Below are 17249 nucleotides of genomic sequence, written 5' to 3' on the forward strand. Positions count from 1 at the left end.
TTTAACCAGCACATAAATCTATGTGGCTGTACATTGAGGTGAAAATGATTTATATTATACTCATACTTGAATTCTTCAAATTCTTTTCCTGTGCTTTCTGGTGCTTCATACCAAACAAGCATTTAATGCAAAAGAAAATGCTCTAGCCCTTTATATAAATCTAGAACTTTTATATATATTTATAGTGAGACCCAGGTATCATGGCTGTCACAGTGACACAAGATTGCCTCTAGAGAAAGGAAGAGACAGATTAACCAGAGACTAACTTTTATTGTGCATTTTTTATGCAACAGAACAAATGGAACTGGAGGTATGTATTAATAAAACCAATATTCAAATTAGAATTAACACCTGAAATAGTAAACTGTAGGTAACAAATGTCTTTATAATTAAAAATATTGACTGTTTAAAAAATTCTCTAAGATTTATATTCTTTAAAAGAAATGTGTGTTGCCACATAGAAAACAATTCACACATCCTATAGAAATTGTCACAAAAACCTTACTAGTCTATATTACACTATGCACTTTTCTTTTGTACAATATCTGATAAAGGTCTATCCCTAACCTGTACTTACTCTACACAGTACAATCATCATAAGAAAGTATTCATAGAATTAACTACACCATAACAATAAAAATATCAGGATTAATGTTTTTTTTAATCACAGTTTCTCCACAAATATTTGTCATAGAAAATATAGCGAAGGCATGTTGGCACAGATGGGCGTGCGGTGCTGCTACACAAAGTTTGAGAGAAGGCAGATACATAAATGACAGTAAGATTAAAGCCTATGGAAGGATAAGACAAGAATCTCTGTCCTCCTGGGACTTCCTGGAGTGACATGATAGATAGCAGTTTCCTTCTGTTGCTGGGAAGGGATGTGCTGGCTTATAAAGCGCACTGCCTAAATAAGGATATCTCCCTCTGCAAGGGCTTATGTGCTATCTATTATTTCAGGTCCCATATCTAACATATTGCAGATATTTAGATGCTTCAATGTGTACGAATTTTTAACACCTAATGAACAAATTAACTGGAATAAGTTGTGCAAGGTTTGGGATTTTAAAAATGAAATGTGTGGGTCAAGTGGCCATGATGGCAATTAAAAACTTTTGTCAGTTGTCTCTTTTCATACTGTGTTATTTTAAAACAAAACATGAACAAAAGTATGAGCTGGTATCTGTTAATGCCTATTTGTGACCATGATTCATGTCACTGGCCAGTGCACATAAGCAGTTGAGGACAAAATTTTGTTCATAAAGAAAGGTCTAAACCTGCAAAGCCACTTCGACTGCCAAAGTGGCTTTCAGGATGAAATTATACTTTTGGTTATTTTGCACAATGAGAGTAGAGGATTGTGAGTGGCTCCAGGATGCTGGCTATGCTTTTTACACTAAAAATAAAGCTAGACTTACTAGTTATTTCAGTAAATCTTTCAGTTATTAAGTGAGAGGTTTGTCCAGTTCAGTAATTCTGTTCTGTGACTGTTAAAAAGTGTTTATATCTTAAACATCATACAATTAAGCATCTGAAAGGAAACCATCACAATGTTTACAAAAATACAGCATGATACATATCGCTGTGGACAAATTTACAGTATAATGTTGACACACACGTTCTGACATGTTTTACCAAATAGTTCTGGCATGTGTCACCACATTAAACATAGACCAGCAAGACTTACACCATCTGAGCAATGTAACATCTTCTATTATAGTTCTTTTTAAAAAAGTGTAAGTTCAACACCAAAAAGCTACAATAGGATATTTGTACTGTGACATTTCTATACACTGAATTTCTCCTCCAGAGGCCACCATGTGGTGTGACCACTCCAAGAAAGTCACCTCCTGCCTGTAATGAAGGAATGCTGTACTAAACCCCTTGGCCTAGTGAGTGACTAAACTTCTAGTTGACTTTAAGAAAATAAATTAATTATATTGGGGCCAGTGAGTACCTTTCAACCCCCTTTCAAAAAAATCACCAAAATTAAAGTGAACCGAGAGGTATTGGAGATTTGAGGGCCTAAAGCACACAGGGACTGAGCACGGTCCTCTATGGCAGTGCATGGTGAGCCCATGTCCCGAGATGCCCCATGGGCCAGAAGAGACCTGTCACAACCACAGGCAGAGGTGGCAGGGGGCAGGAAGGGGCTCCTGTGTGGGGGAGCTGAACTTGGAGAGACTGCCCCAGCCCTGCAGCCAGGCTGGGTCTCCAGGAGCACTGCATCCCCGAGAGCCCTTCCTGGTCTCTGAGGAAGGGACCGGTGCCTCCTGCCTTGCCGGGTGCAGGGGGAGAAGGTGGGGAAGGGGAGGAGAGGCAAAGGGAGCCATGAGTAGCTACGCTCATGGCTTGCACAAGGCGGTGGGGAAAGCTGGGGGTGTATGAGAGACGCGTTCAGGAGAGCCAACGCTGATGAGGTAGCACTAAGGATGGCCAAAAGTGAAGTGAGCTTTCTTCCCAAAAAACAGCTCCCTCTACCTGCTAGTGGGGAAATGTTGCCTCAGGAAGTGCTGGTTCAGGCTGTGGAGGATGCCAACACTGGCCTGAGTGAGCACACAAAGGTAAGGAGATGGAAACACCCTGATGTGGAAAGGAAAGGGCATCGTTTCTTTGGCATTGCATGTTTCTGGCGTGGATCAATTTAAAGGACAATGGACTCCTAAACATTTAAAATTAAACTTCTTTTGTGGATCAGCTTTTGTTTTTAAAGCTAGTATCTGCTTCCAATGTTGTGCACCATTACAAATTCTGCTCCAACAGCTCTTTTCTTACAGCTCTCAGTCTGGATCTCATGTCTACCTACTACAGAACACTAAACCAGATTCTTCTAGCCCAACCCCTCCCTGAATGCAACATTGAGCAAAACCAGCACATTGCCTCATCTCTTTCAAGGAACGGATATAAAGCACAAATTAAAGTGAAAACAAGAAAAGGCAATTTAAAGCCTCTAAAGCTACATAATATGGCTGCAGAATAGGAACAGACAAAGGAAAATCTGTCTTCTGAAATGGCAATTTGTTTTTAGCAATCTTCTTTTAATGAAAACTGTCATGATCAACTCTAATCCTCTAGAAATCTAGATAAATATACTGTCTATCTCATATACAATGCAATTTTTATCTGTTAGAAATGCCTGTTATTGTTCTGGGTCTTTGAAGGATTCTGCTGTTGATGAGTGCTGCTGTTTTACTCGGGAAGCTTAATTTCCTGACAGAGTTGGCTAAGAAAGTCCCTGGATTTTCTGTTTTGTGTGGTACTTTAAGGTAGCATTCATAGTTATGTTCTTTTCTGTTAGCAAATGGGAAACCACTCCTTTTATTTTTTTGTTTTAAGTGTGCAGACTTGTAGAAATCTTCTAGTCAGGGAAAGCAAATAGCACCCAGCTGTTCCGAGTCTGGGCCTGGGATTGTTATCAACTGGCTGAAGAGATAGTAGCTGCTGTTTCTTTAGACACTTCTATAGTTTTTAAATGACCTTTCCTCTACAACTGGATGAAATGGACTGCACGTTCCCTTTGAGTGTTCTATGAAGGGTTTGGAAATAATAGGCACTGAGAAGTCCCGTAAAGCAGGTTTTGAAATGGATTTCTTTCTGTTAACTGGGATATGGTAGGATGGAGAAGCTGAAATGTATGCAGTATGTGTTCAAACATGCTTTGGACTCCTAAATGACAGCAGGGTTAAGTACGTTTAACAAACAGTCTCTCCTAAATTAAGTGGTTGCTACTGCAGTATGATGTGGTTCTCAGTGCCATCAATCTCCAGATCCATCCTGCATACCTCTGTTGAAGACTTCATCCTGTGAGCCTGGGTGCTCAGTCCCCTCGTAGTAGGAGGTGCCGTTGTGCAGGAAGGTGCCCACGGCGCGGCCCTGGCGCGCGTGCCCCACGGCGTCGCTGAACACCTTGTTGATCTGCTCCTCAGAGGGCATCCACCAGTCCGGGTTGGAGGTGCAGTGCATCCTAATGAACTCTGCAGGAAAACAGGCAAGCATTAAAAGCAACTTGTCTTTGCAGCATCTGGTATTGCCCAGGCGTTAAAAGCTCATGGGAAATAAGAAAGGAGGTATTGCTGCTCTGCTTAAGCAGAAGTAAAGCCTTATGGGGGATGCCATGATAATGCCACTTGGACCTATTTTGTTCCTGCATAAGTGTGCTTCTCCACATGCAGTGTATGTTGTTACACCTGAGCTACCTAGGTGACTCATGGGACCGGGATATAAAGTCCTTTCTTGTGGAAATACAAAGAACTAATTCGAAGCGAAGGCTGTGATTCAGCATGTGCAGTAAGTGTAAAAGCTAACATGAGCCAGGACACATTTCATTAGAAACCTGCTGGTATCTATACCTCAAGGTGATTGCTGTTGGATCTTTCTGACCTCCCTCTGCTGGCTTCTTCAGCACCTGCAACCTGCAGGAGCCCCCAGCCTGCTGGAAAATGTCACTGCCATTATTTCAGTTTGGTGCTCCTGTCTGTTTGGGAGATCTTTCTTTTAAGTTCCACTATTTTCATCTCCTGTATTTTACACCTATTTTTTCAGAGACTGATTTGGCCTTAGAAATAGCTAAATGAGATCGGAGAGCTGATTTGGGGAGCCTTGCAATAGTTTTCAATGCAGGAGAAAATGAATTGTACTGCATGCATTTTAGCTATTTAAATAGCTGCTGCTGCCACATACAGCTATTTGTATGTGATGATTACATTTTTTATAATTCATTTTTCACATTCTTTGACGTGCTATATGCTAGACTTGCAGAAGGTGCCCTGCCAAGTCTGGAGTTGAAACTGCTAGACATAGCTCAAATGGGTGTATTTGGACTTTGAAACATCCAAATATGATTTTAAATGTGAGGGCATCTTATTAGAGATACTGGATACAGTGTAGCTCATACAGAAACGGAGCTGCTTATTTATTCTGTAACATTAGTTATTCCCTCATGCAGCATTGTGTGTCCCAGGATATTTTTAAATTCTATTTTCTACTGTTGACAAGCCAACAGCACAATAAGTGGTGTAAGGTAACTTCATTACTGTCACCACATCTCCAGCCAGGGAATGCTGTGCTTTTACATGAGTTCCCGTGCCTGCAAGGTATCTCATCTGTTGGACAATTAGGATGTGATTTTTGCATACCTCCTCCAGCAGTGTGTCTGCAAAAGTGATAGCAATCTCGGTTTTAAATTCATTTTCCTGGAAATCCACACAGGCAACAGTAATTCCTATCTAGTTATGTTCACATGTGCCCCCACACTCATCTTTTTCTCAGAGAAATGGTTACCATGTAAAGAAGTAATGCCATAATTTAAGCATGCCAGGATGTTTTAAAACTGGTTCCAGACACCAGTCAGTTGTAGGAGTATATTAAAAATGTTTATATATATTTAAACTCTGAGTGCAGACAGAGAACCAATTTGCACTCTCTGCTATGGTGGAAAGGCATAATTAGCTGGGTTGAGAATTAGCCAGACACTTGTTACCTTGGCTTGTAAATGAGTGGGAGCTAGTGGCCAACTCTCAGCACTGGAGGAAGTTGTCATGTTCCCACCTACACACAAAGGCCCAAGGGGAGAGCTGTCTACTCTGCTTTCTTAGCTGGTCATTACATACTGCACATTTTGGCTTCCTCTTCAAGCTTCTTATAATTAAAGAAATTACCCTTTCTCTTTCTCCCCATGAGCGCTCCCCATGTTCTGTGTGTCCAGGACCTCAAAAAGAGAGTGGCCACAAGCAAAATCCCATGTACATGTGCATTTGCTATTAGTCTTGGGAGGCAGGTGAGAGAAAGGGGAAGAAAAGGGTATCAACACTGTGCTTGTGCATAAATTATTAGGTGATACTTAAACTTAGTAAATGCTAAAGTGCTTATTTCCAGCCTTCATTTTCCAGAAGAACTTCTGGGCCCCTGCTCTGTCTGGACCTCTGCAGCACAGTGTATGATGGATTTGCCCTCCAATTTAGCTCTGATAGAGTTCTGGTAGAGTCTCATACAGCAGCTTAAAAGATTATTTTGTAGTACAAAAAGTGCTTGTTTGCCTAATTTGTCTGTATGTTAAATCTGAGTTCATTACCTGGTTACATCAATATTGTACTCTAACCTCAAGCCTTATCTACTTAGCCTTGTTGGATTCTTCTACCCTAAATGGGAAGAGGCTCATATATCTGATGTGTATAATCACTTTGGACTCCAGTTGGATGAGTGAAAATATTTTTATCACTGACTGACCACAATATAGCTTTTTACATTGCATTGATTAGTAAAACATTCTTGAGGTTAGTTCAACCAAAATTTCCTGTATATGCTCAAAAAATACTATAAAGCTAACTATGAGCTAATTAAAGAAATAATAAGCATATGCATTTGTACAATGCAGATGTCGAAACTAAAAACATATTTTTACTTTGGCTTTAAGAATCCTGTTTTGTATGTTTTATTATAAAGCTCGTTACCAGCCTTTTCAAACAATTTTAAGAAACCAAAGTACACAACATTCTTTCCAATCTGTACCCTTTCTGTGCAATATCCTGACTCTCTAACACTGTGAAATGCTTGCAAAACTCCCCTTCCTTTTCAGGCCAAACATGGGGGAAAGTTGTTCTCTCACATTTTCAGGCAATGTTTCATCAGTATGCCAAAAAATAAGTGGAATTCTGGACAACACACTTATGTATACTTTGTAATTAACCTGAAGATATTCTTGACCCTAGAAGATGTTTTCAAACCTACTCTGAAACTCAGCTTCTAACTCCAATGATGCACTGTGTTCTTGTGCATCAAGTTAATATACTTGTCTAATAAGGATTAGACATTAGACTGTAACTATTCCTTTGATTAATTTTGCTGTGTATTGCTGTTAACAAATTACCTGAGCTTATTATAAAATAGTGTAATCAGGAACGTCTGGTTTTGCTTCACTGCTTTTTAAAGTGTATTAGTGTCATGTGCCCTTGCATTTGGGTCCTCTCTTAAATAAGAGGCCTCGTTTTTTCCCATCAAAAACACCCCAAACACATATATTATACATACATACACACTTGTATGTATGTATGAAAAGAAAGTGGAGGGTTTCTGGGTGCTTGTCACCTGCCTGCGAAACCCCTTCTAGTTCAGCCAAAAATGCTTCTACTGAGGCAGAGCCAATGTGGTGAAATGAGATCACATGTGGTGGACACTGAGCGAAAAGATGCAGTACCTCTGAGACATGTTACTTTAACTGGATCCAGAGGACGTCTTTCAGGACCTGTCTCTCCTGACTGCACTGACCTTTTCCTTTTCCCAAGGCCGCATGAGTACTTAAGCTCATCGGTTGTGAAAACAAATCTGATGAGATAGCGGAGGAGCCGTCGTCCGTCTTTCTTGGAAGAATTTACAGCCTCATCCCACTGTTTACTAGTGATGTAGACAGGGTAGTTGTTCAGCAACTGCTTACTCCCCTGAAAAAGTGAAATATTTCTGTTGCTTATTTTACAAGGCAAATAAGTGAAGATGTCAGTTGCAATAAAAGATACGTTTTTAACTATCCACAATACTGACAGTGAAACACAACCCAAAGTGAACACTTAGTTATCCTTACAGAGAATGAGTACTTCTAAAATTACATTTCCATTTTCTAGAACTCAGATTGGGTAAGGTACGATGAATACATTTTGAGAGGTGTAGCTATTGAAAATTTCCACTTTCACAAGCAGGTTAAAAAGAGTTAAGAATCAGCAGCTGGGCATACTATTTAAGTGTAATGTTTCTTCTTAAAATGGTAAAATGCATAAAAAGGGTCTTTGAAGAGCCTGATCAAATGGATCACTTCATCACAGCTGATAGTTTCCTTCAGAGGCGACTCTTTTGGTCTATTTTTATAATAAATTTATTACTTCTGTAGAACACACCTGAAACTTGACAGCAATTATGTTACTGTGAAAAATGTAAAGAAAATAAGTAAAGCAACTATGAAAACTAAAAGCTTCATTATTATTAATGAATGCTATATTAACCCAAATTATAGCTTTAAAGAAATGCCACTGTGTCAGCTGGAAAGAAATTTTGCTTTTAATCTTCATAATTTGTGTGCTTCAATATTCCAACATTAAATGAATAGTGTAGGACTAATTATGGGGATTCCTGTAATCCACACACATTTATAAGCCCTGTTAAGTCATTTGTACCTCAATTGTATTTAATTCTTGTTGCCCATAAAACGCCATAGTTCAGGATTACCCAATTAATGTAAGATGGTACTGTTAATATACTTGAAATAATTGAAGTACAAAATAAAAACCCAAACCACACCCTCCTAGAGACTCATTCACTTTTACAGTGCACTTCTTTATCAAAACACATAAATCTGATAGCCCAATTAGTGAACTCTTTGTGTAGCCCTGAGGTTTGACAGGAGCCTGCAGTGAGCTAGAGAAACCCAGGTCTGATGCTCAGGGAGGTGCTCAGCCACATGCCACACTTGTGGGCAAGTGCTGCAAAGTTCTCACTTCCAGGCCTTTGATATCTGAAAACTATTTTAAGGACTACCCTTGCCTTCTTTCACATATTTATTATAGCATCCTGGGAGACAGCTTGAGAGCATCTTTGAAGTTGTTCCTCAGGTATTTGTTTTTAATTTTTTTGTGAGTTTGATAAAATATGGAAGATTGAATTTAGTGAAGACTGTGCTGAGATTATCATTAGATAATCTGTATGATCTAGAGTCACACCACCTCCCAGTGGGGCTAGCATCACTGGGGGCTCAGCCTGTGTGACTGTCTCTACTTGTTTGCCTTGCTGTAAGCTGCTGGCAAAGACAGCTGTGGACAAACCCAAAATGCTGCAAAGAGCCAAAATGTAAGGGAAGAGATGGGCTTTGTCTGTCTGAAGAGCCACTCCTTCCCCAGACACCTCAACACTTCACTCCCCTGTAGCTGTAAATTCAAGCTCTCACCCCTAAGAGAAAAACCCTTCACCTGTAGTCTAGCCCTGTTAAATTTGGGGCTTTCTCTTTGCACTTTGTTTTCTTCTCCTCACATCACCGCAAACAGGTCAGGGTCAATTCCTGCCCCTCCATTCATGACACAGGCAGCTGCTTCAGTTTTTGCCCATACATGATCCCCTGGGAAGTCAGTAATATGTCTGAAGAACTCTGCCATGGAAGAACATTACAATCCATCCAGTCCAGCTCCTTGTCCCTTCCAACACTGTGAAGGAGCTGGGGAAGGAAGAAGAGCAGAGGGGCAGCATGGAAAGCTCTTTGGAGGTAATATATTCTTATGCTGAAGTAATTGTGACCACTCTGTCCCAGGGGAGCTGGCAGGAGTACTCCCTTGGCTTGTTCCACTGCATCAGTAAATAGGACCATGTGATCCTCATGCTGGTACTTAATTTTTTTTCAGCAGCTAGTTCACATCCCTTTTATATAAAGAAAGTTATTTTCCTACCTTTAATTTCTGAAGCCTATTTTTTTCCTATTAAAAAACCCTTTAGTGAAGCAATGACCATTCTTACTGATCCCACTGCAAAGTACAAGCTGCAGGTGACTGTAGGTGCTGCCTTGCTTTTAAGCCCTGCCAGGCCTGGCTTATGCAATGCAAGCCCATAATGGCACAGGGTTAGGCTCCAGGCTTGCTCACATGCATTACGGACAGATGCTCATGGGTGGCTTTGCTAAGCAGCAAGCTATCCTAGAAGCTATTCTGTGTTTATATAGATAGCATTGATGAAAATAGGGTGCAGCAAGGCCCAACATCTAGATTTCATGAGAGCTCACGTTGCTATTAACTGAGGAGAGGGCAATAAATTTTGCGTAACTCCTCAGCCTCAGTTTTATAACACTTCTCTCTTGTTCCCCCTGAAATGCTGGATATTTTTCCTCATTCTTCTCCAAGGCACGATATAGTGTTATGCTACTCTGTTAAACAATTACTGGATTCCTGCTACACATACACTTTCATTGCTTCCTCAGAGAGTAAAGCACTTCTGGGCAAAACATTCTCACTAAATATATGATGTGGTTTGGTGTGTCCAGCAGTCATTAAACTAAAACAAACATAAAACCTCCCAGAAATGAAAAAAAGCAGACTCTGAAGGAAGAACCAAAAATACAAACACATCTCTGCTTGTATTTGTACATGATGAAATTTATGAATAAAAGATTAATATCAGTGTGTTTAATTGAATAAAAAATTCTGTCACACTGTGACAAGCTATTCCTTGTGAGACATTACAAAACAGCCTCAGTTTTTACAGTACTTGAAAATTTTAGTTAAGCAAAAGAGCATTAAAAAATGGAAAATGAATTCTTGGAATATACTTGAATGATAACAGCTAGTGATAAATATAAATATGTATTTATCAATTTGCACAGGATAAAACTGAATGAAGGAGCAAAGTGATACACACCCTGAACTGCAGCATGCCATGTGCAGCCACTCTCAGTCACGTAGCTACAGCTGTCACCAGGTAGGCCTAGCCCAAAGTCTACCCACAAATATGGTGTTTCTGAAGAAAGAGGAGAGAAAAACTACCCAAAGCAAGGCAAGCACACCTGGTGCTGATGGAGGGAGTTAGGTGCTGCTCAGTAAAGTAATTCTAGATGATACTAATGATGTGTTTCCTCCATTTAGGGTACTACTGTACTTAAGAATGTCTTTTTACTGTACTTTTAACCTGTCTTTGTTACTAAATGCCTACTGATTTATTTGCCTGCATGTTTGTAATGAATAATCCAGCATAAAGCGATGCAGCTTAGCGTTTTCACTGTACACTACCTCGGTTGGGTGGTCTGTTGGCTGGGGTACCATGAGCTGGTTGTGATGCTGAAGTACAGTCTTCAAATAATCTAAAACCGTCTGGCAGGGCACTGCATGAAACAAATTGCAATTACTGTACATTAGCTATAAAGCACAAAATAGAACAACAACATTAAATCAAGCAGTGTTCCTTAGTATCTCTATGTCTGTGAGATTTATTTCAAATAGGAAATACTTCCCATTTTGATTTGTGAAGATATTTCATTTAATAATTGTACAAGTATTGTATTGCCTATACTGAGATCTCTGAAATTACTTTTATTTTTCTGCCCACTAGTTTTCAAAAGGTTTTTTCCCAAGTTTGAAATTATAATTACTCCAAGTACAAATTAGGTCAGCAGTAATGATAGTAAGAAAAAAAAAATCTGTAAATACTCTAAAAATTCCAAACCATACAAAGGAGGAAACATTTATTGGACCTAAATAATGCATTGATTAACATGTAAATATGCTAAAATGTTTTTGAAACTACAGTCTGATTAAATATACTAAGGAGATTCAATGACTCGTATACTCCAATTTCTACTCCCTCCCTCCTCCCAAATTTATTACAAAACTAGGTGTTAGGCAAATTGCTTTATTTCTCTTTGCCCTCATCCTCCTCCTTTTCCATTCCCATCACTCTTATCCATTTCAGTAGTGCTACCAACATCCTATTCCCTTCTGTTGAGGTGATAGGTTAATTAGGGATGATTCAATTATGGGTCTCTCTTAAGCAGATGCTGCCACATCCCTGATTGACTCTGGAGTATTTTTGAAATACAGCTCTTTTCTCCTGAGCCTGAAACACCATAGGAGAATTAAACAGACATTAATCCAACATTACAACTGACTTGTGCAAGACTAAATAAGCATAGTTTTTAAGGTACTTTATGACTTTCACATTTTGAATGGGTTGTTTTTGTATTCAGATTTAATCATAGCTTCAGCTCAAAACCCAGAAGAAATATTTACATTCCTTTTTTTTAAAATTAATTACTATTTCTTGGCATTTTATCATTTCTTTTCTGAAAAAAATGTGGTGTTTTGGGCTTTATCTTAAGCTGGCAGTCTGGAAGCAAGCACTGAAATATCTGAGAATGTCTGAAGGTGGGATTTATGGGTATTTTGCCCTCTTTCCTTGGCATTCACACCACACAGCTTACTATGCCCCTGTCTAGGCAGACAGGGTGCAGAACAAAATTACTCTGTGCAAAACAGACCCTTTACTGTGGGATAAGAGGAGTTACATCCAGCAGTCTGCACACAGAGGTCATGCAAAGTGCCTGATATGATGAATAAATTTCTATGTTATTGCACCCCACGTCGACTTCTCTGTAAAGACAACCCATCAGTGTATTTACTCCTGCTTCTGTTTTTGCACACAGTAAGTAATCTCACTGCAGGCTATCCAAGGATGTGTTTACCTATGTTCTTCCAAGGGGATGGGGCTCAATCGAGGAGACAACAGGAAATTACTTAACCTGTTGTGTCCCCAGCAGATGAAGTGCAGCTCTACTTGAGCTCTGTGCTGCTGATAAAATGCCATCTCATTACCACTACGAAACATGGAAGTACTAAAAGCTGGCCAAAGCTCATAAAAATTTCTATCCTCATAAAAGCAGCAATGTTTTGAGCACAACATTGTTTTTTTAATCATTGTGGTGACTGGAGGATGCTGATCACTTCTGACTTTAAAGCCATGACACAGCACAGCTTGCTGTTGGTACAAATAACCTCAACCTTTCAAACACCAGGTGCTACTTGCAAATCCAGACTTCTTGGGCTGCAATATTAACTGAAGCCTAGGAGAAACCACAAAGAGGACAGCATGAGGTGGAGAGTCAAAGCTTTGGTTTTGCTGCTGTGTCCCTCTTATGGCTCTGCAGATGTTCTCTTTGCTGAGAACTGTTTCCTCCAAACCCTTCAGGAAATTTAACTTTATAAGAGCCTGGGGGTCCCAGCTGGGAAGATGACTAATCATTTAAGTCTATTAGTTTATTTGTTCTGTTTATCTTTGATGGGGTCTCTATAGGGTTAACAAGCATAGCCCCATGGGCTGACACTCTGCATGCTTATGCAGATATCCACTATCAGGACATCACCAACAGGGATTTGTTCTTACTCTAAGTAGTGGGAGAGATACCAACATTGAGATAACACTTATTATGATTTAGTAGAAAGCCTGTGGGGAGGCAGTAATTTTCCTGCCCATTGAGGAAGAAGTTTCCACAGCCTTTACTTTCTGAAAGTGCCAGTCTCAGAATGGACACTGGAGATGGCAAAGTAGCCTGGCCTGCAGAGAATGAAAGGGTAAGGTGTTTGCAGGAGCTAAAGGGCAAGGAGGAGGAGGGCCCACAGGGAACCTGGTGTGCCAGGGAAGATTGGTCTGGCTAAGATGTTAACCAGGACACATGCAGGAGTTGGCAGGTGTTTGCTGTCATTGATCCAAGTTTAAGACATTGTTGTTATGCTGGAGATCTGTATGTTGTAACAAGTGCTTATTCAGCACAGCTTGTCACAGCTTTCTCTGCAGAGAATCCTAATTTCTAATGAACAGTTGAACAGTGACTGTTGTGGTCACACCCTGTGCCAATGACAAAATCCAGGCTATGATCTCTCAGCCCGAGCTGCCACACAGCACAGCGACTCCCTGGACTAAATCCTCCTTGCAACAGACAGCATCAGTGGGTAAAACACCACAGAACTCAAGTGGTCATCTCCCAGTGATGCAGTTTCTACCCACAGGAACATAAACCTTATTTCAAGCCTGCATTTTGTTTTCCTTCAAACTGGGGTTTACAGAATTTTTTGGAAAAGAAATGGAAAATGCCTGTTACTTGTTACATACTTAATGGAGGTAATTTCTCCATTTTTTCTTTGCTAAGCCCAGCACTGACCTTCCAGGGGTGCTGGGCTCCTACTAAAAGCAGAGTCCCTACACCTCCTTACCTGTGTGTACAGCTGATGGCCGTGGGTGTTTTGGCCAAGCTGTGCATCAATACCCAGGCAGAAAGTCACTGCGACTTCCCAAAGCCTTTCTCAGTGCACTGAAGGCACTCAGTGCCTTTCTCAGTGCATTTCCCAGGGGCTGAAACCAAGCAGAGCCGTGTTCTCTGTGCCCCAGTACACAGAGATCAGCCAGGTCTGTCACCTCACACCTTCCTCTCTCACAGCTACCTCTGCACCTCTTGCAAGCTGTAAGCAATGACTGTGCGCTCATGGATTAAAGTATTAAAAACATGGGCTGTGAACAGTTTCACAAAAAACATCCCTCCAGAAATTCAACTGCATCATGGCAGTTTTCCCAAATTTCCCGAATACAAATATATTTGTATTTTTAAATCATGTTTTGTAATTTGATGTTATGTAACACCCTGAATATCTGCAATACTCATCAACCAAACTTTTCATCTCATCAAAACCATAATTTGGCAAGATGTAGCCTGGCACTAATGCCATTATTCTGGTTTAGCACTCTATTAATTGAAGCTGGCATCAGCTGTACAATTAGTTTGTCTGGCTCAATATCAGGCCAACAAAATCACCATCATCCAGGACATCTCATATCCTTTTAAAAAAAAATCAGATACTATTTCCATCTTTCAGTCTTCTGAAGCATCCAAAATATTACAAAGCATAAAGGAAAATGATGGTCAGAATTGTCATTTTCATGTTGGGGTTAGCTCCTGAAGTGAGTTGTCCAAACCTCCAGGTTTTGAAAACATCATGCTTTGGTAGCAGCTGCCTTGTGCCTTTGGTAATAAGTTGATGTGCACTTAAAAGCTGTGGTGTGCAAGCAGCTACTGCTCTCCAGTGTCCCAGCACTGGGAGGGAGCTGGGACAGGCACTGAGGCTGCAGTCCCACATGAAGCTGCTGATGAATGTATGGCAACACCCAGAGTTACAGTGGAAAGGGAAAATATTACTGCCTGCTTACCATCACCATTATATTGGTGTGACTGCATCATGCTACCCTTCACAAGTACCAAAACAGAAATATTCAATGAACAGTTCCATATTATTGATAAAATCTATTTCTGTCTGATAATGGTCCAACACTGTTGTTAGGATGTCATATTTTTCCTCTATTTTGCCAGGGAAAAGAAGCCTTCTCTAGACAATGCTCCACATTTAATGTTAATCTGACCCAGCTGCTTTTTACACACCACCATTAACTTCCCCTTGAATCTATTTGTTATGTTTCTAACCCTTCCTTTACTTTCCCTCTAAACTGGTTGGTTTTGTAAGCAACATTATACTTTTCCTCCTAGATAGTCTTTTGGGGCCTTCAGTGACAGGTTTTTAATGTTTCCCAATTATCATTCACTCTATTTTTTTTCTTTTTAAACCTTTGCCTCTAATAATTGTTTCCAAATTTTTATGAAGAGCCAAGAACATCCCTATTATTGGTTAGAGCTGGGTTTTTGCTCATTATAAAGGTTACTGGGACACAATCACTTACATCACTTACACTGATATCTGTCACAATGAGAACTCTCATTTATCCACCCAAAAATCCACTGCAGCCTCCAGTGTAAAACATTCCAGGGCTGTTTACATTGCCAAAGCACAGCACTGTGAAGAGATGCTTGGGCTTGCTGTAAATACAGCACATCTCCAAGTAAATAAAGTGTCTCTCCAACCTCTCCTGCAGCATCAGATAGTCCCAGTGAGATGGGATGGCTCACCCCAGTTTGGCTGTGTATGTCTCTGCAGTGGCCTCAGCCCCATAAACAGACAGTAAGAAATCTGGTTATTCTGTAATCAATAAGATCTTGTGCTCTGTAGCTGACACTGGCTAGTATTCCTCTTGGTGCTCTGCAGAAGATGAATCCCTTAGCACTCGAGACCATTTACCTCTGCCTCACCAGAGGGGAGGAATATTGGGAAGAGTGTACATCTACTCCACCCTGCTCAGGCCAGCAGCTGTTAGCTCAGCCTGGCTCAGCACTGCACTGTGTCCTCCTTCACTTGACCTTGAGCGAGGCTTCTCTCCGGGTTCATTGCAGGGCATTTCTAAATTGATGCTCGACTGTCAAAAAGATGTAACAAATGATAGGGAACGTGCTGACGAACCACAGGGCTGTGTGAATTTCTTACAGCATTAATGGAGATGCCTTTGCTGCCTGAGATTTGGACAAGTGTGCATGGCTTGGATTATTTTAGCTCATACGGTCATTTATTTCAATAGTCAGCTGAAAGCCAGCAAAAGCTGCATGGATGGTCCAAGAAAACGAGTTTGTTTGGGAGTGTGATGGGCTGGAAAAACAGCAAGGGGCAAGAAGAGACAGGGGAGGAACTCAAGAGCCTGCAAATTTGGATATTTGTGACTGGATGGTAAAATAAAACCAGCACTCATTTGTAGCAAAAGCATAAAGCAGAAATCAAAAGAATTGACACAATGTGTAGGAGGGTGTTAAAGATTTCCTAAACTGACCTACATGCCAGCTGAAAACAGGGAAGGGAGAAAAATTCAAGCAAATATCCCATTACTTTAAAAATCCCTCTCAGCTGTGTTTTCCAGGCAAATAATTTAATTTCTATAAATCTGCATCTGAAAAGCCATTGTACTTTTAATTTTCTTTTGCAATAGATTTCTTCCAGAAAAAAGAATGTTCCCCTCCCATATGCCCTTGGGATATACACCTCTGCATAAACAACAGATTAAAAGAGATAAAACAAGGCAGCTGTGCATCTCATTTAAGTGATGCTGCCACATGCTCCTGTGGCTTTTATTTTTGTCTGTGCTCTCTCACTTTCCATCTACTCATTAGAAGGAGCCTCCTCTTGTGATCCCATTCAGCAGTGAAGTCTTCCCTTTGGAAGGCACATCCTCTGCAAACCCCTCTAGTACACTTTTCCTCCGCTGGTAACTAACAGGGAAACCAGGAAGTCCCCTGTGAGAAGGGACAGCAGTTTGTGTCACTAAAAACCAAATGTTTACTTGGCAAAGGCCAAACCAAAGCTGAGACCTGGGAGTTCATCCTTGACAGGCTGAACTGCAGCTCCCTACAAAACTCTAACCAGCTCTGGTTTCCCAAGCTGGCTGAGAAACCTGATCTCCCAAATTCTTGTGGGTTTGTATCCAGAAACACAGAGAAAACAGATAAAGCAAGCCCTGGTCTGCTGCAATTACATGTTTCAGTAAGTTTTTGTACTCAGGTTGCTTTTGCAAAGTAAGCTGTCACCCCCAGCAGCAAGCAAAGCTGTGCTACAAATTCAAAGGGGTTCTTGTGCCAAACACTGGGTGACCGTGCTCGAGGCTCTCTCTTCTCACTGTAACTTCACACTTTGAAGCTGAAGAGCAGAACGAGGCCACAGATCAGACCAAAACATCCAGAACATCAAGGGAAACCAAAGAAGTAGTTAAATGTGAACATCAAGAAAAAGGACAAAAAAAGGACATGAAAAATTGTTCATCATAACCCTTGATGGCTGCTTTATCTATACTGTGGCTGGGGTAGGCTCTTTGGAAAA

At 40.6% G+C, this 17249-nt stretch overlaps 1 protein-coding gene across 1 annotated transcript in view; it reads right to left on the reverse strand.

Moving 5' to 3' along the window:
• Positions 1 to 250: 250 nt before the first annotated feature.
• The window catches only part of BEND4 (BEN domain containing 4), a 22490-nt gene continuing 5491 nt past the window's right edge, over positions 251 to 17249 (reverse strand). The window contains exons 2-4 of the mRNA XM_031066701.1: positions 10749 to 10840; positions 7193 to 7433; positions 251 to 3974 (exon numbers count right to left, since the gene is read on the reverse strand). Coding sequence (XP_030922561.1) covers positions 3757 to 3974; positions 7193 to 7433; positions 10749 to 10840 — 551 coding nt within the window. The 3' untranslated portion in view covers positions 251 to 3756. The remainder of the gene's footprint in view (positions 3975 to 7192; positions 7434 to 10748; positions 10841 to 17249) is intronic.

Source organism: Geospiza fortis, unplaced genomic scaffold (assembly GCF_000277835.1).
Source record: "Geospiza fortis unplaced genomic scaffold, GeoFor_1.0 scaffold40, whole genome shotgun sequence".
Lineage (NCBI taxonomy): Eukaryota > Metazoa > Chordata > Aves > Passeriformes > Thraupidae > Geospiza > Geospiza fortis.